The following is a 27696-nucleotide window of genomic DNA, read 5'->3' as shown; positions in this document are numbered from 1 at the left end:
AACGTGATAGCTTGCCAGAAAGATTAATTTCACAGGGAGTTGAGTCCACTTACTATCTTTCAACCAAGTATATGTATGTTTTTCAACATTAATACGCCAGTTACTTTTTCGGATGGCTGAAAATGATGGACTATAGCTTTAAACTGAAGTGACGTAACACCATAGACTAACAAATCGATAGATAGTAATTGTGCTGCCGGGGGACAGAATTACCTGCCACACCGGCTGAGACTAGACATCGACAGTGATCTCCGTATCATCAATGGTTTTGCTATTTATGCCCCGCCTCTGCCATACATATGCAAACTATCTAAAAGCCTACCCACGTGTTCTCGGAAGCGTGATCGTATCGTGCTTATAAAAACGGGTGAAGTTATCGAGTGATCATCAAGTCAAATTGTCTCGTCGACGGAGCTAGAGTACGTCGTTGTAGGTTGTGCATTCTGGATTCCCAAAGCTGACAAATTTGTGGATATTTCTCCTTTCAACTGGATTTTGTAGGGAAGTTAAAACATGGAAACTAGAGCGTCAACTTGCATGTGTGTCGTGGTATGCGTTGCTGCGTTACTGTCCATTGCAGCCGCTGGTTAGTATTTAATTTATGTTTGTAGTATTATTTATTTAATCAAGTCATGGAACTGGAAGGTCCATATGTAAATTGTCTTGTTATTTACTCAACAATGACTGATTCAGTTGTGTATTGCGATTTTTGAGATTATGACTTATCAGATGATTAATGAATAACTTTTTTACGGCCGACACATGGCCGAGTAATATAGTTTCTCGTACGGGCTTTAAAAATGAAGCAGGCCTCTTCGGGCATAAAAATGGTGCAACTTGCAACTTGACGCCACTTCAGCGTTTCGCGTTGTGCCTTAAAAATTTCGAGGTATTTCCTTACACAATTTGGAATGTTTCTCAGTCCCAGATTCATGTCTTATCATCATTTTTGCAATGACTGACCTTCATTGAGATGATATATGAAGGAAAAAGTGGCGTCAGATTGCAACATTTTTTTTCTCCAAAATATTGAAAAATGATTATTTGGAAAATGCATTGCAATGAAACATAAGGAGGCGTGTACGTGTGGGGAAAAGTGGGCGTGGTCGAGAAACTCTTTTTTATTTTTTTCCTTGACATGGTCCATGCATTGTTTCCACTAAGCAAAAAAATACCTAGAGGCAAAAAAGATCCAAATTGTGCAATACTCATCAACAGTTTGCCTAAAAACTATTCACATACAATTATAAATTCCTAGACTTAAAACAAGCAAATTAATTGTACACAAATTACAACAATATATAGTAAAAATGAATGGAGTAAAAGACTATCCCCGTTTCTGATTTGGTGAAGTTCTGATCAACTCCCGACTTTAAAAATAATTTTTATTTTTCACCCAATTTTATTTTTCAGCTGGCTGGGATTACCTAGATGGTGCAAAAGGTAAGAACTTAATTTTTTTTATTAAATGTCCTCAGACTGTAAATTTGTAAAGATTAGATCAATTATGGAATGATTCATTTTATAAAAGGTGGGTGTGTAATGGGGGAGGGGCAGGGAGTTACGGTATAAGCTTTAACTAGGGTTTTTTTGGAGGAAAGTAAACTTTAAATCAGATTTCATTTCTATAGCTTGCAAAACTTGCGCTTTGATTGATTTTGTATTCATGTGGACTAGCATCAAAAACTGTAAACCATAGACATGGGCAGAGTAGCTCAGTTGGTAAAGCACCAACATGGTGTCTGCCGGTTACAGGTTCACAGCCCCTCCGGTCATTTTCTACCACTTAATTTGATATCCAACATTTGTATTACTTTCCAGGGCCTAGTACTTGGGCGACAAACTATGAAACATGTGGGGGCATGAAGCAGTCGCCGATTGACATTGTAACATCCAAGGTGGTGGATGAAGACTTGGGCGACTTCACTTTTGTCGGTTTCGGAGAAGATGATGAACCGGTCGATGCAGAGATGACGCTGGAAAACAACGGCCATTCAAGTAAGTCTGGTGGTAGACACATTCTATGAAAGGCTGGACATTTGTTTGGCATTAATTTGTCACCCTTGGCACATCTAGGACAAAATCCACCAAAATCCAACCAATTGGATTCCGTAGGATTTTGATGGAATCGGAACCCAGCTACTATTACTTAACATGGAGTATGGTATCCCAATTTTGGTACAAGTACAAAAAAGTGTGTCATTTGCATATTGAACTTGTTTGATTTTGTTAGAATCAGGTCAGTTTCCATTAAAATTGCTTATTATTACTTATGAACAAAATTGAATGGCCCAACGTTCTAATCCTAACAGAATCTATCTGAAAGACAAAAAACCCTTTCAGAAAAATTATATCGTTTAATTTTGCCTTTGAGAAAGATTTTGTTGGGATTGACTCATTCGGCTGTCTGATTTTGTCGACTTGTATGTTCTGGTAAATCAGTCAGTTAGCAGTTTGCAGCAGTTTTTTCATTTTCATTTTTACAAAGTTGTTAAAGCCACTGTCAAGACTGTACAAAGACAGTACTTAAGATCGTCAAGCAAATATTTTCTCATTTCTACATAGGGGTGTGCAAACTTATATTGAAATTGGAGGATTCAGGACTGTTGGGGCTATCACCTCCGAATGCCCAAGGTCTCAAAACTACAGTCTGGTGTCTGTCCACACCTCAATGATTAAGTGCTTGAATGTCAAAACTTCGCCAGCTTTATTTGGAATCGGTTGTGTGTCAACTCATGGCTTTCAGCCCTTTATTAATGGCTTTCACCCAGACATGCGATGAAATTGATTGCGACAGTTGAAATCCCAAAGGATTTGGACATTTTGAAGCATTTTCAGGAAAAACCCTGAACTGCTTTTGAACAAAAGTCAGGAAGTGATTCTTCAAAAAAAGGAAAAAAATTCCTATTGTAAAGAGTAGTTGCTTGTAGTGAGGCTTGAATAGTACTGGTGAAGTTGTATCAGTAAATATTTTACAGACAAATAATATAATTATGGGAATAAGTGAGATATAACTTTGTATTTTTTTTACACGAGGCACTCCATACAAATCTGGATTCTGGGGAGGAGAAGATCATGGGCGGAGCTATAAGTGAACTTGGGTACATTTTGTGTGTGTGTTGGGGGGGGTTGAGCAATTCATCTTTCTGGATTTGACTGTAAGCCACGCCCACCTTTTTGTTTGTATATGTACATACACTGCCTAATTGTGACCAATAATTCGGTCACTTTAACAAAAGTTTCAAGTCAATGCACACTGTTTGATTGACAGGAATAAGGGAGGGCACGATTGACTTTGCCACTTTGATAACAGGCACAGACCAGCGTATATGTAATAGACTTTGATTTCCTTTGTTTTTCAGTTGTAGTTGGTGTCACCGGAGATTATCAAGTGAGTGGCGCTGGGCTAGGCACCACCGCCTACAAAGTGGTCCAGTTTCATTTCCACTGGGGCAGCGTGAACAGCCAAGGTTCTGAACACACCATCGATGGGAAGGCTTACCCAGGGGAGGTAAGCATTGTATTCCCCCTCCAGATTCTGTCATTCCTTCCCCATCTGTGGGTTTATTTTTTAGAAATATGCCGCCGCCCCCACAAAAAACTGAAGTCAAGCCCCTCCCCCCTTGATAAGTTTATAATTAAAATGTTTTTATAAACTTTCCCACTCCCAAAGTCTTTAGCCCCGGCACAAAATCTCAAGCCCCGCCCCAAAACTCTCTAGCCCTGCCCAGAAGATCTCTAGTCCCACCCAAAAACATTTCTAGCCCTGCCCCAAATTTTGTTAGCCCCGCCCCCATATATTTAAAATAAGATGTTCTTATGCACCAGTGCTGCCCCAAAAATATTTAGCCCTGCCCCAAAAAATCTCTAGCCTTGCCCCCTAAAGTATCTAGCCAATTATTTCAAATGTTCATAAAAAAATATGTAAAATGCATATGCAAATTACAGAAACTAAATTTGCTCAGCAGAAATGGTTACCAGTTAAATGATTGTGCATTATACATTTATATGTTGCTTGTGACCGGTCCCTGGCTAATTTTTGCTGATCACATAAAGTCGTTAAAGCAGGATAAAAGCTCTATTAAAGTGATCACTTGGGAGGGGGGGGGGGGGGAATCCGAATGTATATAAAAAGAAGTGAACAAATGTTGAAAAGGTTAGGGAAAGGTAAAACAATTGCTGTCAATTCAAGTTGGTTTAAATCTTACCAAAGCTTAAATTTCTTATCATTGTATCAAGCTTTCTTCTTTTTTTTTTTGTTGCTTAACACAGCAAAAAAGAAAGAAAAACAATCCGGGATGTTAGTTGTCTCAAAATTCTGCCCCACTGTTTAGAAGTTTCATCCATAAATCCACTGCAGTCAAAGCGTCACTTCGCATTGAAGTTGTATCTTGAGGGTTGCCATGACGATGCCGATCACACATTGCTGCAAGGCTTAACAATATAAACAGTAAAAAATAATGATCACTTTTCTCACCTGTTATTCTGTTTTGATTGGATTAGCGTCGGTAAAACAATTGCTGGCACTTTATTCAGTGCCAATCGAATATCTTTATAAGTTGCCGAAAGGCTTAAAAATATAAACAGTAAAAAAGTCCAATGACTTTTCTCACCTGTTGTTCAGTTTTGATTGGATTAGCGTTGGCTGTGTGTAATCTGATTGATATGTGGGTTATTTCAACTGGGTCTGGGGTTACCTTAGCCCCCCCCCCCCCAAAAAAAACCCCTGGTACTTGGAAGGGTTACCAGATGCAAATTATTTTTGGCCTATTAAACCACAGTGGCTGGTATTGCATAGTTGAAAATTGCATAACCAAAACCAGTGCTCTTTAACACATTCAATTGTTTTTTTTTTCTCCTAATTTTAACTAAATTATACATGCATGTTTTATTTCCAACCAAAAATTCCTTTTTTGGGGAGGGGAGAGGTATTAACAACCCTATGAAAAAGGTTCTTGAATATTGAGTATTTTGTTGTACTGGTTTTATGGCGTAAACCAGTTTATACCCTGAAAGAACGGACTTATTGTCAGTCTGCAAGTAATTCACATTTTGTAAAGTAATAACTCATTTTGACTAAACGTGGGCGGATTTTTGGTTCAGTCAATGTCTCGTTTTAAAGTGCATAACTTTTGTATAGCTAGAATAAAAAAGCGATTTAGAAAGGAAACTCATTTCTTTGGGGGGGATGAAACTCGAAATAACACGGGAAACACAAGTTTACTTCCATTTCATGGGAATTATTCGTGGCGTCTGCATTTCCTTTGACAAATTAAGTTCGCTTCGGGTGGGCTGCAGTGAATCATTCAAAGTTCAGGCAGCCAAAGACGATGTGATTGAATTAATTGTTGAAATGTTTTTCAAACTCCCTTGGGATAACAATTACCCTCGATGTGATTAGGGCAGGTGTGAAAATATGTCAAACACAGTTGCTAATGTTTATCTTTGAAGTCTATAATAGGTGTCACCAATAATATTCCATATAATCAACATGGTGGGAAGTTGGTTGAGAGTTTTACAATCTAATACAGAGTTAAATCAGCTGTGGTCTGGTGAAAGAAACTGGAAAGTCCACATGCTGACAGAATTTTCAAGCCGATTGCTTGTTTAATCAATAGAAAGGGGAACCGAACTGGAATCTATCACAGAAAAAGAAAAACATTGCTGTGTAGGTTTCACTTTTGCTATGATATTCATTCCAACTGCTAGTTTTTGATTTTTGCATGTTTCTTTTCCCTTTATCTCTGCAGCTGCACGTCGTTTGCTTCAACACAAAATACGCAGATTTCGTGACTGCTTTGAATGAACCCGATGGGCTTACTGTTCTGGGATTCTTCTTAGACGTAAGTTATATTGAATTCTTTCCAACACCCCTCCCCCTTCAGAAAACTTTAATACATCAAGTACCTCATTAAAAAAGATGAAATGACAGATTCCTTCTTCCAAAATAATAATAATAAAAAAAAAAAAACAACACATTTTTCCACCACTGACTCTTTTGTGAAAGTTCCACACTTTTTCGCGAAGAGATTACTTTCCATGATGTACACGCTGCGAGACTCACAACTCTTTAAATTTTTAAATCTTATTTATTGGTTTCATTAATGATTAAAAGCAAAACATATTCTTTGCTGAATGACACTGTCTGGCATTCAAGGCTAAAAGGTCATCGACCCTAATGACCAATAGCTCATGTAGGTTTTCTACACTTTTCCCTGTGTGATTTTGCAAAACTTGCACATTTTTACTCTGGGAAAATTTGCCTCGAATGCTTCACAGTGGTGCGGGATTTACAAAGGGGAGTAGTTTTACCCCCCCCCCCCCCCCCTCTTTGGCAGGAAAAATAGAGGAAAATACCAAAAATTCCTTGTAAACCCCTTTTATATTTCTAACATTGAAATGAATAGGGCCTTTCAAATAGCAAAAAAAAGTACAGCCTAGTTTGGGTTAAAGGCCAAATTCTTTCCAGTTTGTTGACCATGTGTGATGGTTTCCTTGACAAGACTTGAATTAAAGTTGAAAAAAAATAATAATAAATGTCCTCATAGTGCCATCCATATAGCACACCCTCCTCCTCTTCACCAAGGATGAATTCATCCGGCAGCAATTGTTGGGAAAGGACACAATTTCAATGAACTTTTAGGATACCCTGAGGGGTGCCCGTTTTGAATTCAATCTCTGTTAAATACACAAAGCAACTGATTTTGGCAGTCATTTTGAATCATTCTTTGCGTATACAACCTTGAGATATTTTCCCCAGTGAATAATAAAGGTACAATGCGTAGGCTCTATTGGAGGTTACTTTCAAAGCATTTTTAAAGGGAAGAAACAACATTTCAAACATCAAAAAACAAAATAGTCAAATTATCACAAAATACCCGACTGGATTGTTAGGGAATGACAGTCTAAAGCATCCTGTAAAATCGTGGCTCCTGGTGTGCTGACATTTTCAAGAAAAATGGTATTTTTCCAACGCTGGTCGGCCGACAAGCGTTGGAGAAAACTTTTTTAAAAACTGCTCCTAATTTTAATTCCGCATTTTCTTTGCAATCGATTACACACCTGTGTAGGGGTACAAGCCTGCTAGACTGATTCTCTGACCTTACAATTCCCCAAAGTCTATAAATTGCTCCATTTCATCTTAAGAGGGGTCAGGGAACCAGACTACAAGATAATGGTTGGTTTTCTTGGATTTCCCAGCATTTACGAGCCCAAAATGTGAAGCAAGTCAGTTTAATAATATTTGCTATAACATACTAATCCTCCAAATCCATTTATTCTGAAAATTGCAGCAAAAGCAAATGTTGTACGGTACATTGCCTTTAAGGCTGTGCCAAATGTCCATTTATTTGTGTATTCGATCATTTATCCGAATATTCAAACATTTACTGAATATCTCTTTATTCGATTTGAATTCTCTGACGGGAAATGTATCTAGTACCGGGTAGGAGTAAAAGGAGGGGAAACGATCATTTGGTTTATACAATGGGTTGTTTATTTGTTTGTTTGTTTGGTTGGTTGGTTGGTTGGTTGGTTGGTTGGTTGGTTGTTGTTGTTTTTTGGTTGACCGACTGACTGACCACACACTCACTATCACTTGTGAATTAGACTTGCTCTAAGTCTTACCTTGTTCAAAAAAGTTTGAAATACGATTATGATTCGTAACGCCAACTGATAGGCTGAATCTTGTCCATTGTGTATAGGCCAACCCCTGATTTGCAAACCATTTGCCTAAATTTTCTGAATCAGTTAGCGGATTTCTCAGTTCATAACAGTGCCATGAAATCAGGCCTGGTCATACTCGTACACAAAACCTGTACTCTTTACATGTGCAAAGTTTCAAGTCATCCTCACACAAAAAGAATAGAAAAATGTACGTGTACAACAGAGCACAGGGTAAATTTGTTTTAAATTCAAGCAGGGATGTACAGTTGTTGGTCCTCCTGCAATAGCCTGATTACAGGCTTTTTTAATTGTAAATTGGGCACCATGGATGTGTGTAAATCCTTCAAATCATGTACCTCAAGTATCAGGAAAAAATGTCAGAGTAGCTAGTAGTAACATTTATTTAAATGATGTCATTCATTACAATTATGTACCATTATGTATAACTTAGAAAAGGTCACAAGTATAATATTTGATAGTTATGAACGGTACACAGTGATTAATTATAAAGTGTGAAATTAAATGACAACATTTAGGTATAAGGTTAAGCAGAACGCTTTTGTGCCCTTACCTATGGACAAACATACGACCAAGGGACAAAAAAAACAACAATACGTGTCGTGAGACAGGACAAGTGTGAGACAAGGCCTAAATATTAATACACAAAATAATGGAATTTCAATTTATGAATATGATTCGAGAAAATGAGTTTTTAAATTTTTGACAAAGACAGATAGTGAAGGTAACGATTTAAGAGAATCATCTAAGCTATTCCAGTACAAAGTGCCTCGCTGAATAACACTATTTTTTTGACATTTAGACGTTCTGTTAAATTGGATGAACATATTTCCCCTAGCACTACTTCGAGTGTTAGATGAATGTTAGATGCTTAGGTAAAACAAGAATTAAAACATGCCGGAAGTAAATTATGCTTAAGGAGAGCTTAGTTTAAGGAAAGCTTTGAAAGTTTTGACACATCTTTCAACAATCATTACTCAACTGTCAAGATTTTCTTGTCATATGCAATCAATCATTCATAGTACAATGTATGCATGCCAATAAATGCCAATTTGTTGGTTTTTATTGTTAGTTGGAACACTTGCTATGAAGTTGCAGTAAATCAGTCATTCTAGCGTGGAGATCTTTTGAACCCATCGTGAGGAATGATCACGTTGGATCGTCAAAAAAAAAAAAGAATAAATAAGTTGTCAAACTGCCCATTTTTCATCTACTTTTAGCAAAGTGTTATGCGTGAGCACCGTAATGCAACTGTTGTCCGCGAAGATCTAAATCATCAATCACAATGGATGGGGGTTTATCTCGGAGATATATTTTTAAATCCTGGTGACAATTAAACGATGGGGGCTATACACATAAGACCTGGCCCAGTTTGTAGGAAGTTCACCGTTACACGCAAACTGGCCTCAAAATGAACCCAATGTCTGCCCTCATAATGAACCCAATGTCTGCCCTCATAATGAACCCACTGTCCTATAAAACACAATGACCCAATGTACTTTTTTTTCTATGAGGCATGACGGCACACAGAACCACCTAGCATGACTGCCTGCCTGCCTGTCACTTGTGAGCTGGGCAGTGCTATCTTATAGGACAACCCTGTGTAGACCAGATGCACGAACAGACTTCAAGTGTTTATGAATTGATTGCCTGGTCTTTTTTCTCTCCTGATTAGAATTCTGGGGGGGGGGGATCAGGAACATTAACATATGTTTACATAATTGTAGACTTCTTCGTAAACATTTGCAGAATTTGGCATGCCTGCATTCATAAATCTTAAGTTACAATTAGCCTTCCACCCCTGTGACCTGGTTTCGAACCCCCTTGGCTAACGGGAGGATTGGGTTTTTTCTGCCCATACATAATTGGGTTTCACAGAAATGTCATTCTGGTGTTACCATCCCACCTCTAAAAACTGCAATGTCCTTCCTGATGAAAAACTTCATGATATACAACAGTCCAATATGCAAACTCCTTCCCCCCCCCCCCCCCCCCAATGCCCTCACACCCCTAACCCCACGTAAAAAATAGGCCTGTTGTATTTGGCTTTGAAAAGGTGTGTGAGCATTCAGAATTTGTCATGGGTGGCAGAAAGAGAGAGCCCAGAAGAAAAAGATGAAAGCAAATAAAAAACGGACAACCATGGACAAGGCCCATAAAATATACACAAAAAGGTTCAATTTGTTCGTACCATAACCAAGACTAAGTCAAATTCCGGTCCGGTTGGCTTGGCCAACTCGGACAGAGGATTTGCGGTCCGCTGCATGTTTAACTGTAACAGGATTTTGTATTTTTTGGACAAGAATTTTGGCAAGTCAACCTATTTTTTTATTGTTGGGTTGCTTGTGGGGGCAATATGTAATTAGTGCATGGTTTCACGCTCGGTGCCTACAGTATAGTCTTTGGGGTTCAATACACAGTCAAGGTTGTCTGTACGTTTAAAATGAAATAAAAAGGTGTCCCACTTTTGTTGGCCAGGCCTTGCAAAATTACCGGTGATGAACTTGTGAACTTCCGCCCAGCCATCCATACTAGACAGTGCATGGCCATCATAAATAGTCATTAACTTTTTCCAGTGGCGTGTTTCAGTCCGATTTGGGTCTAGCCTTTCTCTAACCTGCAAAACAGCTGGGATGTGCTCAATTCTGAACACAGAATTGTCAATCAAATTTAACATAGCAAGAATGAAGTACCACTATCCATTATACATGTACTGTAATTCTCTGAAACATCTGTAGAAAATTTCCCATCTGCTTATTGGCTTCAAGTTGCAGTGACATGTCATGAATTATGCATGAGTTTTAAGCCTGTGCTTTAAGATCATTGGCTGCTTAGTTTCCTTGGCAACAGATGTATGTACATCTATGTCCATTACACATGGAACTACATGTGATGTACAGGTTTACAAAGGTATATTTTTTTGCCACACTCTGATTGGCTGAAAGTTGCAGTGACACATCATGAACTATACATGAGTTTTGCAACCTACATGTATGTTGTATCTTGGCTTAGCTGCTTAATTTCCTTGACAACAGATAACAAGTGCATTTTGAACATTGTACAAAATGCACGATTGTACATATTTTTAAAAGTAATTGTTTCACTGCAATGCAATTTAGAGCGATCTCAGTTGAATTCCATTATGGTTTGTATTGAAAAAAAAAAAGACCAGTTAATTTGCAGAAATTTCATTTCTCACAACTGTACTTTAATTAGAAATACTCAAGAAAGAAGTTAAGGATATTAAACAAAGTGTGATTCAGGGGCGTAGCAAGGTCTTTTTTTATGGTGGGGGTTAACATTTTTTTAAAAGGGCACTTGCAGCACATCCCTGCTGGAATATAGACACTTTTTTTTTCTCCAGGCACTTGGCCTCCGTAGAATCAAATGGGTGGGGGGGGGGGGGGGGGGGGGGGGGGGGGGGTTAGGGGTGGGGGGGGGGGGGGGCTGGTAATATCTGTTGATGAGGGCGCAGTTCAAAACCGACAATCATGCACACTATCGGACAATATGGTGCTTTTTAGGGGGATACATGTGCGAAATTAAAAAAAATACCCATACCGGCTGACTTATTTTCAAAGGCCACTTGGTCAGGAAAAAAGGGCCCTAGTTAACAAAAGAAGGCTCTCTATACAAATATTTGGGGTAAGCGCTGGTGAAAAGGTGCATTTGAATGGAAAAGGGCAGAAAGGGGGTGAAGATAAATACCCCATGAATTGTATCACAGAATACGCCTACTGCTTTTTCCGATTAATCTTTATCAGTCGAACCCCGTTTGTATTTGTTCAGGGGTTACTCCGTACTCCATACTCCATAAACACATTGACAACAGACAGTTAATAGATAGGCCAAGAACAATAAATATCTGTTTCCGGTTAGCCCACCTTAATAAAGTGAAAATCAGGCAAAAAAATCTTTTTTTAATGAAAAAAGAAATAAAAAGTTCAGGGTGAATTTTTTTAAAATGTTTATTTCATTTTTTGTAAGTCAGTCGGAAGTGTTATCTTGATGCACCATTCAGCGAAGCCTATAGACCTTTATCATGTTGCCGCCATCTTGAATATTTTTCCCATTCAAATCAACGTAACCAAAGCGAGGTCGAAAGGAAAAATAGTCTGGTTCCTTTTTGCACCAAAAAATTTCATTCAGTACTGTTATTGGATACAGGGAACATGACTGAAATGGTGGCAGCATGATAAAGGTCTAGACACACATTGCAAAAAATCCAAAATGAACAGTTGATTCACATGTTAACTTGTTAACGCATGCAAACAAATAAAATAACAATAATTGTCCATCATCCCAACCTATTTTTTTCTAGTAATAATAATTTAGAGAATAAAAATGTACTCACCCACCCTGTTTTTGTTTCAAATGTAATAGGAAACGCAACATTTTTGTTCTTGGCCTGAGGCAATTGATGTTGTGTATTAATTTGATTGGTGATGTGATAGACATGTGTAGGTGTGATACTTGAAACTTATCAGATGTGACACTTAGAAGCGTCAACCTGTGAACAAGTGCGGGTTAGGGTCTGGTACAGCCCAGTACAGTGCTTGAGTTCTGATAGTTCAGTTTCAAGTCTATAAAGTTTACAAACTTTCAAGTATAGCCAAACTCTAGCTTGACTCTTATTATACCACACTGTAAAACACTCCAGCTGTCCATGATATTGATCACCGCATGTACATTTTTCAACCGATGCATTGCGTGCAACTTTTTGACCGGCGTGCTGCACCCAGTTGCAGCTGGCGTGCGTAAAACTTGGTCAGAGATTTTCGAATAATCAAATATTCAGTGAAACGTAGTAACTTAAAGGACTGTGCTTTACTCTGGTTGCCAAATTTCTAGGGGGTGGGAGGGGGTGGGGCGACAACTGGGGGCAATGATTTTTTTATTGGGGGCGCATTTCCTTGTCCCCGTTCCCCCCCCCCCCCCCCCCCGAGCTACGCCACTGGATGTCATGCGTTCTAACAGAACTCCTGACGTAAAAGGTGCATGAGCATTCAACACTATTGAACCCAAAGAGGACCTTTTTTTAGTTCAAAAAGAAATAAAGAAAAAAAAAACCTACCCCTCACAGAGGATTAGCACCAAGCCAGACAAAAAGTGTATGCGCATTCAATAGTGCATTTAGCATTCACAAGGCAGAACAAATTGTTCGGAAGGCAACAGAGCATGAGTAGAACGGTTATGCTTGATGTTAATGCCGCTGAAAACTTTTTGCTCTGTGGGATACTAGTTTCACAACAGTTTCTTTCAAAACAAGTGTGACTTTCACAATGTATAATTGTACACTATGTAGAATTACTCTCGGCAAATTTGAGTTCCAAACATGGTTGCTTTCCATGATTCCCATTCCATAAGTCTGGTTTCCAGACCAAAAGATGCTGACTTTTCTGACAAATGGACGTAGGTCAGATATAGCCTTAGTTTAGGTACGTAGCCACCACGGCTACATATAATAGGGTGCGTTCGTTTAGCTCACCTGGGTCGACACAGGTTAGCCCCGTGCCGTTCGATTAGCTCTGAATGCAAACTACGTACCTTTGTCAAACTAGGTTTGTCAGAATAGTCCGAATCTTTTGGTCTGGGAACCAGACTACCTATTCCATGTACATTGAGACTGCCCAAGAACTTTGCCGTCTGTTGATTGGCCCCAAGTTTCAATGGCTCATCATGAATATTCATGATGTAAGCCTGTGCTGTGACACCATTGGTTGATTCGCAAGCATTGTTCATTTTTGTACAAGATCAAACCAATCAAAATCAAGTTTTCTCTTCTCTTTCCCCAACACAGGTTCAAGCAGCGGACAACTCTGTTCTTGCACCACTCTTTGACCTGCTATCCATGATCCGGTTTGAACGTAAGTTTTTTCAGCAAAATGTTTTTGTTTTCCCAAACACTCTGATGGAAATGAAAAATCTACTGTCACCGTTCACAAGAAAACTCAGACTTAGGCCTACAGATTGTGCAAGTTGACCTCAAAAACTTGCAGGATTTTTTTGAAAAGACAGCACATCCGGGCACCATGTTTAGGATCTACTTTTTGCATTTATTTCATGTCCTGACTGGGCCCATCCAATCACGGGCAATAAATGGGTATTTTCAAAAGAAAAGAAAGCATTACAATTTATAGCACATTGAAAATATTACGAATTGATGACTTCTGCATTGCAAAACTTAAAATTGCTGACCTCAACTTCCATTCGACCGATTACGCAGACAACAATTGGGTTAATTCGGACATAGGGTCTGCGACTAAAGACTAAAGTCAGTGTTTGGTGCTCGCCCTGTACTGAAGAGGGCACTAGGCTGGTCATGTGATACCAGCACACGCAAAAAAAACCATTACGTCGAGCGAGTACAAACATTTTGTTTGATTTTGGTTCAGAATAGTCCCACTTCACAGACTTTAACGAGTTTTCTCTGCAAACTAAGTGTTTTGGGTTATTTGTTTAATTTTGGAGTGTTTTGAGAAGAACGCAATGCTTAGTTCAAACAAACATACTGTCAGTTGCAGTGCCCAGAAAAAGTGGAATAGTGCCAAGGGCCCACTTATAGGCACAGCAAGAAATTTTGCAAAACGAATAAGCTGGGATTTGGAGGGAAAATTTGGTAATTGGAGGGAAAACCCTTTTATTGTCACTTGTTGCCACCAGGGATGAATTTGAACTTATATCAAGTATTCAGGTATGCAGCCCTCAAGCCACAAAAAGGGGGAAATTGATTTTTGACAACTTTGCACAATATTTTTTCCCCACTTTTATAGACGTGGGAATAAAAGAGGAGGAAACCAGTTGATTGTAGAAAAATGTGCTAGTCATGCATTGTGATAGAGCAATGGTAGATTCAGGAACAAGCAATCATCACACACTAAACCTAAAATGACCTCTTGCCCCTTTGTGAAAAGGCAGCTTAAAAATTGCTTCTGGCGATATCATTGTTGGCAAACAAGCTAATAATCTGAAAGGGTACCGCTTTTTAATCGTTGGGCCTCTGTTGCATACAACAGCAGTCATATCTACATGTACCAGCATCATTTCCTTGTGGGGGGGGGGGGGTATAATAGTTCGGGCATGACATTTTCCAGACAATTGTCTGAAATCAAACCTTTTGAAACTGAGAGAAAGACATTATCCAGCAGTGTTAGAGTTAAGCTACTAGGGGGCATCTGGGGGTGCAACATTTTTTTTTAAAGTTGAGGGCACTGGTGGTAATGTATACATTGTTTGTGTGCAATTCAAGATTTCACGGGGGAAGGCATTTAATATTTTTGCAAAAAAATACTTGCAAACACTTTCAGCACAACTGTGTTAACAGGAGAAATACTGGCCTTGTTGAAGGAAAAAACCCCAAAATAGAACAACAATTCACTGTGCAGACTGAGAAGACATTACTGAAACAGTGGATCTGCTGATATTGGAAAAAGAGTACAAAACAGCTGTAAATGAACAGGAGATCTTTTGTATACATTTAGTAAACAATCTGGAAATTGTAGAAACAACTTTGAGGTCTCAAACCTCATTTTTTTTTTTAAGATTTGATTTCAAGGTCTAAGTTCTCCCTTGCACATTGTAGTTCTAGAACCTACAGGTATATTGCAGATAGTAAGAGTGTTCTTTCATCTCAGACAATCTTTAGTGTTAGAACCTAACTGACATCATTGTCCATTTCGATGGTGATGCTCTTTCAGGTGCTATTGAACTTTAGTTCTTGAACCACTGACTTTCAGTTCTAGAACCTTAATGACGTCATTGTCCATTGCAGATGATGAGTAATTTCCTCTCTTAACACAGGTGACTTTTAGTTCTGGGGGACTTTTAGTTCTAGAACTGGGGATCTTCAGTTTTAGAACCTAAATGACATCCTTGTCCATTGCAGATGAAGAAGAGGATCTTTCAACGCCGGTTGTCTTCAAGAACTTCTTCCCGGCTGACCTGTCCTCATACTATCGCTACAGTGGCTCCCTGACCACGCCCCCTTGCTACGAGATTGTCACATGGAATGTCTTCACCGAGCCCATTATGGTTTCAGAGGCACAGGTAAAAACAACTTTTCTTTTTTGATTCATACTATTTCTCCAGGCACGCAACTGGGAATTTAGAAAAACGAGGACATTCCGAACCACACAAGACTCTGTACAGTGTTTTTCAATTTGTAATGGCATTCATGAGAAATAAAAAACAAGGAAATCAGCGGATCGGAGGAAAAGTTGCATGCCTGATTTCTCACAGAAAAGTTAGTTTTTGAATAAGTTAGCTCCCCATTTTGGGAGTGATCCAGATCCAAGTCATGATCCAGGATATTTTCTAAGGACTTTTCACCATTTATGTGAGTATTTCTTTGGGGTGTACCGACAATATGGCGGGGAATTGTTTAGCCTAGGTGGAGGTTTGCGCTCTCTGAGTGCTAAGTATCATGTACTCTGGACCTTGCATGTAAAATCCCTGAAAGCTATAGATACAGACTCCCATTTGTGGATTATAAACCGGCTTAAAGGGAATATACAACATTTGTAAACATCGAAAAATAAAACTACCAAGTTTTTGCGAAATACCTTAACATGATGTTGGTAAATGACAGTCTAAAGCATCCTGTAAAATTATGGCACCTGGTATACTGTCATTTTCAAGAAAAGTGGTATTTTGTATCAATTTCCAACGCTGATCGGCCGATCAGCGTTGGAAACAACTGGCTTTTTTTTCAAATACTGGCCCCAATTGACCATTGCACTTGTTTGCAATCGATTACAAACCTATGAACGGGTACGAGCCAGCTAGACTGGTTCCCTGACCTTACAATTCCCCAATGTATGTAAACTGCTCTGTTTCTTCTTATATGGAGTCAGAGAACCAGACTACAGGAAAATGATCGTTTTTCTTGGTTTTTATAGCATTTTCGAACCCAAAACCTCCAAAAAGTCAGTGTAACTATATTTGCTTTATATTTCCAACCCCCCAATTCCATCCATTTCTGAAAATTACAGCAAAAGCAAATGATGTATATTCCCTTTAACTAGAGTCATATATCCCTGTTCCTTGAATACCTTGTCGGTTGCGTAATAGAGATTTGTTGTGTGGAAGAATAGGCCCGATTTCTTGTAAAGGTTCTATAATAAAGGCACACCTCAAGATCCTTGAAACTGGGTTATGATGTAAGAGATGGTATTCATTGACAAAGTGTTGTTGCAAAATTCTTTGGAAGTACTGGTTTACAATGGGGACTTGGGCTTGTATGTGGTTTCTCAAAAACTAGGATAATCGTTTTGCAATTTGGAATGCATTAGGGCAATGAGAGTATTTTGTATTCATTGCTTTCAATTGTAAACAGAATAACAGGTTCATACAAAAGTCGGCCTGGCCAACGTAATTAATTACATAACATAGTGTCTCTTCTCAATCAATTGGGACAGTGTTGTATGCCAGATGTATATGATTTGAAATGCATTTTCGGGTTTATTCATATACACTGAGCTCTAAAAAAGCTCTATCATGGACATTACACAATGCTGGAGTTGGTGCTTATGGTTGGGCACCTATAGGATAGGAAAACATATATGCAGGGTCTAGCCGGGTTAAATTTGCAGGGGGATTAGGGGGACCTCATGGAGGCACTCAATGGGTCACACACAACAAAAAGTTCCTTTTGATCCCACAACAAAATTTTGACCAGGCAGAAATATGCATAGATAGATTTGCTAAACTGTTTACCTTGTGTCATGGAAACAAGCTTTCAAGCGCGATTGCATTACCTAATTCTCAGGGTGGGTTACCTTTTTTTTCACGAGGGCACTCATTTGGTGACACCATGAAGCTGTGGTGACACAAACAAGTCAGAGATCTCTTTTGCCTTCAAAAATTCTGAACAGATAGGGGCTGCCACCATCTACCTGTACATGAACTTCTAGATTTCCTTAAATTGGAGACAGGCAGCCTATGTGTAGTATACTGGGTGTATATTGTTACAGCATTCTTGATCATTGCATTCATTCTTTGAAAATGTTGGGTTTTATGGTGGGCCAGAGGAGGGAAGCTGCTGTACATGGCTATTTGAAAGAAAGAGAAACAAAAAGGGTTCATTTGGGGGTTTGTTTAGAGTGACAATTTTTGAAATGTAGATAAAAATTGGAAGTAGTATGGAATAGCAAGATATCCTCTTTAAGAATTTACAATTTTTCAATGAAAATGACAGAGGATCCATGTCTTTAATGAACAAAAAATTCCACGTTACGGAAGGCCATGCACGATTACAAATAATATTGAAATAACCGACAATTAAGGGATGTACTGAAAACCGACATCTGCAGAAATCGCCAAAGTTCTGGTGAACAAATCAGAGATGCAGACAGCGAGTTTGCTTGTTCACTCAAACTAAAATTAAACTAATTTTTAAGGTTGAACAACGAAATTGACTGGAGCAGGTTTTGAACCTGGGACCTCTGGGTTACCTTTCCGGAGCTCTACCACCTGAGCTATCCAGCCCTATGTTACTGTTAGTGGTTAATTAAAATTTAAAAAAAAAAACCACAAAATTGGCTTCTCTTCACGCATAATCAGTTTTAAAACCAATATGACTCGAGGTTCACCTAACCGCTTGAATGAACCCATCTGGTGTGTGATTTAAAAAAAAAAAATCTAACATATAAAAAAAAGTTGGAATTTCATTGATAAAAACTGAGCCAACCAAATGTGGTCAGACAGGTGGAGAAACGCTTGATGTTGCTGACAATGGTATCATTGAAAATTGACTTGGCCTTATTTGTGCATCTGGAAAAACCGTTATTTGAAAACCAGTCTAGTGAGAAGGTCATACCCAGGTCATCAACCCTAACTCCCTAGCATGATTTACTATGAACCATGCCCATCCTGGCAAATTCCAACACCTGTATCTCTGACTTTGATTCTGGAGGTGTGCCAACCAAAAGACTGTCAGTTTTATAGGAGTGAACTGTACCCATCCTGACAGTATACAAATAACGAATGTTTGTGAGTGTGATGGTAAGAATAATTTCATGAGGTGACAGATTGAATGTTCTATTCCACGAGGCGAAGCCGAGTGGAATAGAACATTCAATCTGTCACCGAATGAAATTATTCTTTCCATCGCACGAACGTAAAACATTCGTTATTTGTTTTATACAACACCTGAATAAATTCTCGTCATTTGATTGGTAAATTATAAACTACAATTTATTTTGATTTTAAAGATGTTGAACTACCCCTTCACGAAATGTTTGAACCCAACGCTGTAGCGCTGGCTCTTTGGAACAATACGCGCTACGCTGAACGCGCACACCAGCATGCATTTTGCACGCAAATACCGCGTCATGGAACAAGCGCAAAGTGAAACGGTATAACGCATGGGTATAACGCATGGTCGCACCGTGCATTATACCGAATAATAATATGTCACGTGATCTACAATTCACCAATCAGATGACGGGGATTTATTCAGGTGTTGTATAAATTCCAACAAAACATGCTGTGCACACTTGTATGGAAAGAAATTAATACTACAGGTTACTACTCGGTGGTATTTTGTAGCATTGGGGGCGGTTAGGGTTGGTTCTGGAACTCAAGCTGGAGACAAAACCAATATTTTGTAAACACTTTATGTTCACGGTCAAAACGTGAAAAAAACCATGCATTAACCCTCCTGCTATCTGAACAGTCACAGACAATCAAAATATCAATCCGCTTCCCCTGCCATGCCTTTTACACAGGCCATGCAGTCACCAACACTGAGATCATCAAGCGAGCACTGTAACTAGTCAAATTCAGTCAGCAGACAATTTAAGCAGACAAGTGGTACGCACAGCTCATTATCAATCGCCTACAGTCAAAGCATAGCTGTATGAAATTACACAAACAGTCACAGCCAGTCAATCCTGCTTTATGTAGGCTGGGAGCTCTTAACTGTTGAAAACAGTCACTTGATTGATTTTGACTGGAAGGACAACTTGGCACAGATGGTATGTTTGCATAGGAGGGTTAGAACAGCAAGTATGTAACTGTGACCACATGTTTAATTTCACCCCGTTATTCTTTCCATTTTTGCATGCGTAGCTGATGTTGTTCCGTAGGCAGTTCGCCAACGAACAAGACGCGCCAGCCAACATCAGCCTAGTGGACACCTTCCGCCCTGTCGAGCCCGTCAACGATCGCACCATCTACATGAACAGCGGCACCGCCGCCCTAGTCGCATCGTATTCCCTGATCGCCATGGTACTCGTCAAGGTACTGGCTTCAGTTTTGGAGGACTAAAGACTAAAAAAAACTTCCCGGCCATTTTTCCAAGGTGCACACATCTTACCCAGGCTCAAGTTGGATCAAGTTACACGTATATTACATATTTCCAGCTTTTGTGATGCAAAATATAGTAATTAATACCAAAAAACAATTAGTGGTGTAAATGTTTGTGGTGTTTTCGTAGGGGTAAAAATCAGGACAGAAAATTTGATATTTTTGATTGCTTAACAGGAACTTCTATTCGTTTAGAAAACAGTACTACATGTATGTGTGTACATATTATTCACTACACAGTTCAAGGAGATATTTTCTATATTTGCTTTAAATAAAATATCAGTACATATGCAACAAGTAAAATATCAGTACAAAACAAGTATAACCTGAGGAGATAGTTTGACGTTATTTGAAACATTTGGGTACTGGTGGTGGAAAAATATGTAATTTGGTCCAAAATATTGTAATTTTTTTTCAGAATTATATCTATTAGTATCTATGCATTAATTAACCCTAACTCCCTAGCATGATTTACTAGGAACCATACCCATTCTTGCAAATTCCAACACCATATGGGAAACTGTACACACATATTTCTGACTTTGATTCTGGAGGTGTGCCAACCCAATGTAAAAGACTGTCAGTTTAGGGGTACTGTACCCATCCTGACAGATTCCAACAAAACATGCCGTTGGGGTTTGATGGGTTGACGGTTGAGTTCTGTTAGGGATAGCCCTAACAGTCCTGAATCCTCCAATTTCAATACGATTTTGCACACCCCCTAGGGAGTTAAGGCATCTAAGGGCTTTTGACTTTTGGTATCATGTAGTGTGCTTGGTTTATTCAACAGTAACATATTTCGTTGATTGTTTTATTTCCAAATATCAAACAGGTTTTGTGTTTTGGTTACGAAGAAGAAACGTTTTGAGAAGTGACTTAAGTTTCTAATAAAAAGCAATATTTTGTTTTGGGTTCTTTGGAAGGATTCTAAATAACAGAAAAGGCTTAACCTTGATAGGTTTATACACTACAGGGACATGCAAACAATTTATGAGTTTTGTTCAGTTTTTTTTCCCCATTTCAGTAGCACCAATTATGATGAAACAAACCACTTACAGGTCTGAAAATATATATTCATTTATTTTGTGAGATTGCTCTTCCATGTTATTCCAACAAAAAAAATTGTTGTATGAGTGGATTAATTGATACAATCCAAAACAAAAGTTTGCTGATTTGGTGTTGTATCATTTATGTTAACTGTTCTGAATTATGACGATTCTCGGATTTAAGTGTATCTTTACAAGTTTTTGATGTATGTAGTTTTTTCCTGTTAAGATCTGTTTTTGGTACAAAAATGTTTAGTCCTGGACGAGTAGTGATTATTAAACTCGAGTACTCGAAAAGAAATTACTCACGAGTAGTCAAGTACTTGTACTTACCAGCGGTAAAAATGTTGTAGTTGATATCAAATAGATAAATGACTTGCAAACTCTATGCTGAGTATTATAATACGTGTATGCATGTATGTAACAGATTGGGAAATGTTCTTTTGTTTCAATCCCTATGAACGTTGCATTTGCATGTATTCACGGCAAGGAATGAGCAACGAAAAATGTATGCACTTCGTGCACAAGTGCGCCCTCAACGGTTACCAAGGGCAAGTTGGGGGAGACCACTGGGACGGAGGGACATTGCTCACGACGCCCGACACTCACTGGAAGACACTGTGGATTTTGTGCGCATTCGCAATCAAATTAGTCGTGCACTCTTCGTTCATACGTGCGCAAACAAGTATTTTTTGTCCGCTCTTGCCCCGCCCTCTTTTCATATTACACAATCATTCGCACAATTCAAATTTAACTATCCTTTTTTCTTTTAAATATAAAAAAACTTGGGTTCGTAGCATGCGGTTTGGACTAGTTTTCTTGTTTGAGTTTAAACCAAAGTTTTAAAAAAAATACAAATTAACATTAACTTTCTTAATACCCTTTCCTTTTCTACATAACAATCCTTTGAAATTGTTTTTGTTGTTGTTGTAACAGTATAAATTGGACATGTGATTTGGACTTGAGTTTTTGCAGAACAGATGACAATCATTTATATTGTAAATTTGTGTGGTGTATGAAATATTTATGTTGTTTTGGGATATTTTGTGTTGATAGTTTAAAGGACAATAAAACAGTTGTTACTTGCAAAGAGTTTTCTCCAATTGATTATTCGTTGATTACAATAGACCCTGGTGTTGAACAGTTTTCCATGAAAACTTTCTGAAATTTTGAGACCGACAGTCAACATTAAATTTGCACTGTTGAAAAATTGCAAAAAGTGACAAATAACAGATGTTACTAATTTTGGAAAAAATGTTGCATCCTGACGCCATTTTTTTTCTGTCATATTATCTAACTGAAGGTCAGTAATTGCAAAAAAGTTGGGAAAAAAAAAACAAACATGAATTTGGGACTGAGAAACATTTCCAATTTTGTTAGAAAATAGTTTGAAAATGTGCTTGACTCTCTATAGACTTTGTACACAACTAAAGAAGTGGCGGCTGGATACTGCATTCTTACTGTAATTTCCAGTGCAAGTTTCCCAAAATTGTTTTCACTGGAATTGGTGTTTTATTACATATCTCCGGAAAAAAATTGGTTATTTTGTGTTCATAAATTCTCCAAAAATGGCTAGCTGGTGAAAAATGCGACCAGAACCTATACAATTTCATATGGATTTTTCCCAACAAAATAGATGGGTGAAATTGGGGGGGGGGGGGGGCTATAACTTTTGTAGATAAAAACACCTTTACAATAAAACCTTGAATAGGAATTCCAGATTTCAATTTTTTTTTGGAAATCAGGAACAATTCTGACAAATATCACCCTTGGAAATATTTTTTAATATGAACTACAAACAGAACACCTTGCTCTTCACTAATAATAATAATAATAATAAATAATAATAATAATATATAACAATAATAACGGGTTCTTATATGGCACTTTTAACTAAGATCAAAGCACTTATTGCCCCGATCACTTTGACAAATTAATCAATGTTACATAATTATACTGTGTTTATTTATAAGCCTGTAGACCGGCCTTTTGATGTCCATATGGGTGCAAACCTATGTTCCCCAATACCTATGTTGCCCAACCCTAACCCTAACCCTAATAGTATTTTGGGGAACATCGTAGACCCCATTTCCACTGGGCCCATTTCTCACGAGAAGTTCTGGCCACTTCCAGCTTGTTTTATTAGGTCAGGTCACAAATACATATCTCGAAAGGCATATGACCTGTTCTTGCACTCTGGTAACACCTATGAAAACACCTGCTTTGTCGGGGTCCAGCCATGGTACAACTCTTTTGTTTTGTTAATCCGCTGTCCATTTTTCTTAAGGGACCTGCCACAATGATTTATTGCTTTCACTGCTTCAGGAGGTCATACATTTGGAAGTTCGACAAGTTAATCCCCGTGAATCAAAAGATTAATATGGCCTGATTTCAGTCTCAGCAAGGCCAGGTACTTAAAGTAATTAATCCCTGAAGTGACATGTAGGTCAGGGTTCAGGCACTTGGTCAGTGGGTGATGTGTGATATAATATGGAAGCACTAATTCAAGCCCCATTGAAAACAGAGTTATGGGCCTAATATGCAAGCCGACATCATTGGGGTTTCTCAAACAAAAATTAAATTACTGTGTTGTCCTTCATCTTTTCATTTCTTTTCAATTTTGGGTAGATAGTAGACTAGACAATTACATTTTTAAATATTCAGGGTATATTGTCAAAGGCAGAGGTCTCCGAGAACTCAGGGCTACAGAAGCATTCAGGCTATCATATTGTTTAAAGCAGAGGTCAAGGAGAACTATACACATGTCTAAAACAGAGGTCCCATCAGAGAACTACAGGGTTCAGGGTATCATCTATCTACAGGAGAGGGTTCCAAAAACTTTATCAATAGAAGAATATACTACTAGGTCGCCCTAGCTTGGCACATCTCACTCTGGACCCTCAAACGAAAACAAGAAGCCACTGAGTGCATGGCATGTTGAGCTGTATGCACTGTGTATGTAGCCTTTGTGTGTATACCCTTCCCCCTCCTTATGAGTTGTTCCATGACAAACCTATATAGTGGAGCTGCTTAGGTCCATTTTTGGCCCAAATCGTGCACTTTGTGGTAAAAGCATGAAATTTGGCAGGTGGGGTCCCAATGGGCTAGAATTCATTTTAAGATCGGGACCCATCCTGGATCTTGCCCATTTTGGGGGTGGAGCTTGATTTTTTTTAAAAGGGGGTGCAAACAATACAAACTCATAAAAATTGTATTTAACATCCATTTTCCTTGTTTTTCTATAGTTTGAAATAAACTTAAACATAAAATATAACATTCTAGCATTCGAACACCAGTTAATTTCCACCCATTTTGTGGGCGTGGCCTAAATGTACAAAAGAGGCGGTATATATTAGCAGTTTGGTTCTAATATGGAAAACATTATTCGGTTTGGTAGTAAAATCCTGAAAATTGGCAGGTCCAGTTAAAATGGGCTGAAAATAATTTTAAGAGGTGAACACATCTTGGATCTTGCACAATTTTGGGGGGCGGAGCTTGATTTTTCAAAAAGGGGAGTGCAAAAAATAAAAAACTCAGAAAAACTGTATTTAACATCCATTTTCCTTTGTTCTTCATGCTTGAAATAAACTTAGACATGAGAAATAACTTTATGAGAAATAACACGTTAAAATTGTGCAGCAGCAGGATTCCAGTCGAACCAGTGAGTTTGGTGGTTTGAGACATCATCTTACATTGAAAGACATCATCTCACATTGCCGACGCGCATGGCTATGGCGACGCGCGCGCATACCAGAAACCAGAGCCTTTTTTGGCCTAATAATCGTTTTCTTTGTTTCGTATGAATAAAAAGGAGTAAATGCTTCAGATTTCAAATATGCACTTGTCATTTACAAGGCTGGGTTGGGGCAACCTTGAAATTATAAAGCAAAATAATTCTGCGCAAAAACTACTGCATTTTAGTTCATTAAATTAAAGTTCATAAAGTACAAATGATACCATATGTTTGTATGAATAAAGCATGGCATTTGCTTTTTCTACCACTTTCGAAGCATTTACTTGCATCTGTATGAATGAAAATTAAGCAAACACTTTTACTAAAAACCATTTGCTCTTGAGTAAATGGCCTGCAAAATGTAAAGATTTACATGTTTATAAGTTTGCAGAAAATAAAACTATCATAACCGAAACGGAAAGCGGCACCGGGGAGGGTCACGTGCTGGAGGACAGATACAAAAAAAGCGCATCAAACGCGACGAACGCAATGCCGTTTACGTGCACAATGCGCTGTGCATCGGCACCCATTGTCTACATGTGGATTGGGTTTTCAGTCCCTACCTGATTCCGTGGGTTTTCCCCAGACTATTCTTCTGGGGTTTTTCTTCCACCTCTAAAACTGTAATTTCTTCTCATTGTCTTCTCTCTACGTTTTTTTTCGGGGTTTGCGAGCTACAGTACCTGGGGAATGCACTTTGAGGATCCTTGGTTTCATTACCAGAAAAATGCTACAAATTTTAAATATTTACTTGTCATATTTCAAGGTTGGGTTGGGGCTACCTTGAAAATATAAAAGCACATAATTCTGCGCAAAAATTACTGCATTTATTAATGTTAATCGCGAAAAAGTACAAATAATACCATATGGTAGTTCGTATAAATAAAAACTGGCATTTGCATTACTCCCATCTGTATGTTTCGTATGAATATAAAGGAGTAAATGCTTCAGATTTCAAATATGCACTTGTCATTCACAAGGCTGGGTTGGGGCAACCTTGAAATTATAAAGCAAATAATTCTGCGCAAAAGCTACAGCATTTATTATATGTTAATCGCGAAAAATTAATATTAACAAAGTTCATAAAGTACAAATGATACCATGTTCGTATGAATAAAACATGGCATTTGCTTTTACTTCCAATTTTGAAGCATTTACTCGCATCTGTATGAATGAAAATTAAGCAAACACGTTCGTGTAGGTTTTATATGAATTAATCCCTAATCCCTATGATCTCAGAATAAATACAAGATTTCGTTTGTTTTAGCCACTGTGACCTTGACCCTTGACCTTTCGACCCCCAATGCGATAGGCCTATGACCAAGAACGATCCCCAAACCAAATTTGAAGTTCACAAGGTATTTCTCAAGTTATCGCGCTGACAAAATTTCTTTTGTTTTAGCCACTGTGACCTTGACCCTTGACCTTTTGGCCCCAAATGCAATAGGCTTCTTAGGATTGCCAAGGACAATCTACAAACCAAATTTGAAGTTCATATGTAAAGTATATCTCAAGTTATCACGCTGACAAAATTTCTGTTTTAGCCACTGTGACCTTGACCCTTGACCTTTTAGCCCCAAATGCAATAGGCTTCTTAGGATTGCCAAGGACAATCCACAAACCAAATTTGAAGTTCATATGTAAAGTATTTCTCAAGTTATCGCGCTGACAAATTTCTATTGTTTCAGCCACTGTCTTTTTTTCAGAGAATGGTTCAAAAAATGTATTCTGTTTATTCTAAAGGGTATTGGTGATAAAAAAGCAGTTACTGCTGGGTTCAGGGTATCATATTGTCCAAGGCAAAGGTCTTGGAGAACTACAGGGTTACTCAAGGCTCAAGCATTCAGGTTGTATTGCCTGTGGCAGAGGTCTAAAACAAACGACAGGTTACTGCAGTGTTCGAAGGGTATCATTGTCCAAGGCAGAGGTCTCAGAGAACTACAGGGTTACTGCAAGCATTCAGGGGATCATATTGTCCGAGTTAAAGGTCTCAGACAACTGCAGGGTTACTGCAGTGTTCAGGGTAGGTCATACTGTCTAAAGCAGAGCTAGGTCTCCAAAACCTCGATCAATAGAAGATCAATGTGACTAGTAATCTAGGTCACCCTATGCTATGGCATATCTCACATGGACCCTCAAAAGAAAACAAGACCCTTTTTTGACAGATGGGAGCAGATCAATGAATTGACTACTGCGCTGTATGCATGGCACGTTGATCTATATGCACTACAGCCTTCATGTATACCGTACCCATCCCCCTCCAAGTTGTTCAGTGATACTAAGCTCAAATACTAGACATCCTCCATATTATCAGTGAGCCACACACAATGCATACTAAATTTTCTAACAATTAAGTTTGTTTCCTGAATTTGAAATCTAGACTGTTTTTTTTTCCAACTGGAAACTATTTTTACCCGGTTAAATATCATTGTGTACTGGCTCAGAATATGGAACTTTGGAAGACTTCCAGTATTTGTGACACATTTATGTGGGTAATTTCCAATGTTGAATTTTGGGATCTACTTTTCCTGTCCCTGTTACATCTTACAACTAACTATGAACTCATCCTCCTAGAGTGAAACTACCTACCCAACAACTAACAAATTGTTTGAAGTCGTTTTTAATGATTATTTGAAAGGAAAGATGTAACACTAATGGACCCTAGATTTATAGAATGACCCTTATCGGGCTAACAGCATATAACTCAAACCAAGCAACACATTTTTATAATGAAGGATTCTGTGCTTATAAAGGCAGAATTTCTGTATAATATAAGCACAGAATGGTGATGTAAGCGTAGTATTCTGTGGTAAGCATACAGAGCCATCAAATTGGGCACAGATATAATAATAAGATTTATGATAAACTGTTTTTAATTCCTCACGTGTGTTACATTCCATAGCCACAGGCAACCTAAGACTGGCAACG

General features: G+C 38.4%; 1 protein-coding gene across 1 annotated transcript; it reads left to right on the top strand.

Moving 5' to 3' along the window:
• Positions 1 to 331: 331 nt before the first annotated feature.
• On the top strand, positions 332 to 22125 carry LOC119726250 (carbonic anhydrase 2-like). The gene is made up of 8 exons (XM_038197875.1): positions 332 to 586; positions 1414 to 1443; positions 1822 to 1998; positions 3363 to 3511; positions 5751 to 5843; positions 13484 to 13550; positions 15569 to 15729; positions 19753 to 22125. Exons 1-8 carry the CDS (start codon positions 514 to 516, stop codon positions 19948 to 19950), a joined length of 948 nt encoding a protein of 315 aa, XP_038053803.1. The 5' UTR covers positions 332 to 513; the 3' UTR covers positions 19951 to 22125.
• Positions 22126 to 27696: the final 5571 nt, after the last annotated feature.

This window comes from Patiria miniata, unplaced genomic scaffold, assembly GCF_015706575.1.
Source record: "Patiria miniata isolate m_02_andy unplaced genomic scaffold, ASM1570657v1 HiC_scaffold_2, whole genome shotgun sequence".
Lineage (NCBI taxonomy): Eukaryota > Metazoa > Echinodermata > Asteroidea > Valvatida > Asterinidae > Patiria > Patiria miniata.
This window is presented reverse-complemented; position numbering and strand designations above follow the sequence as displayed.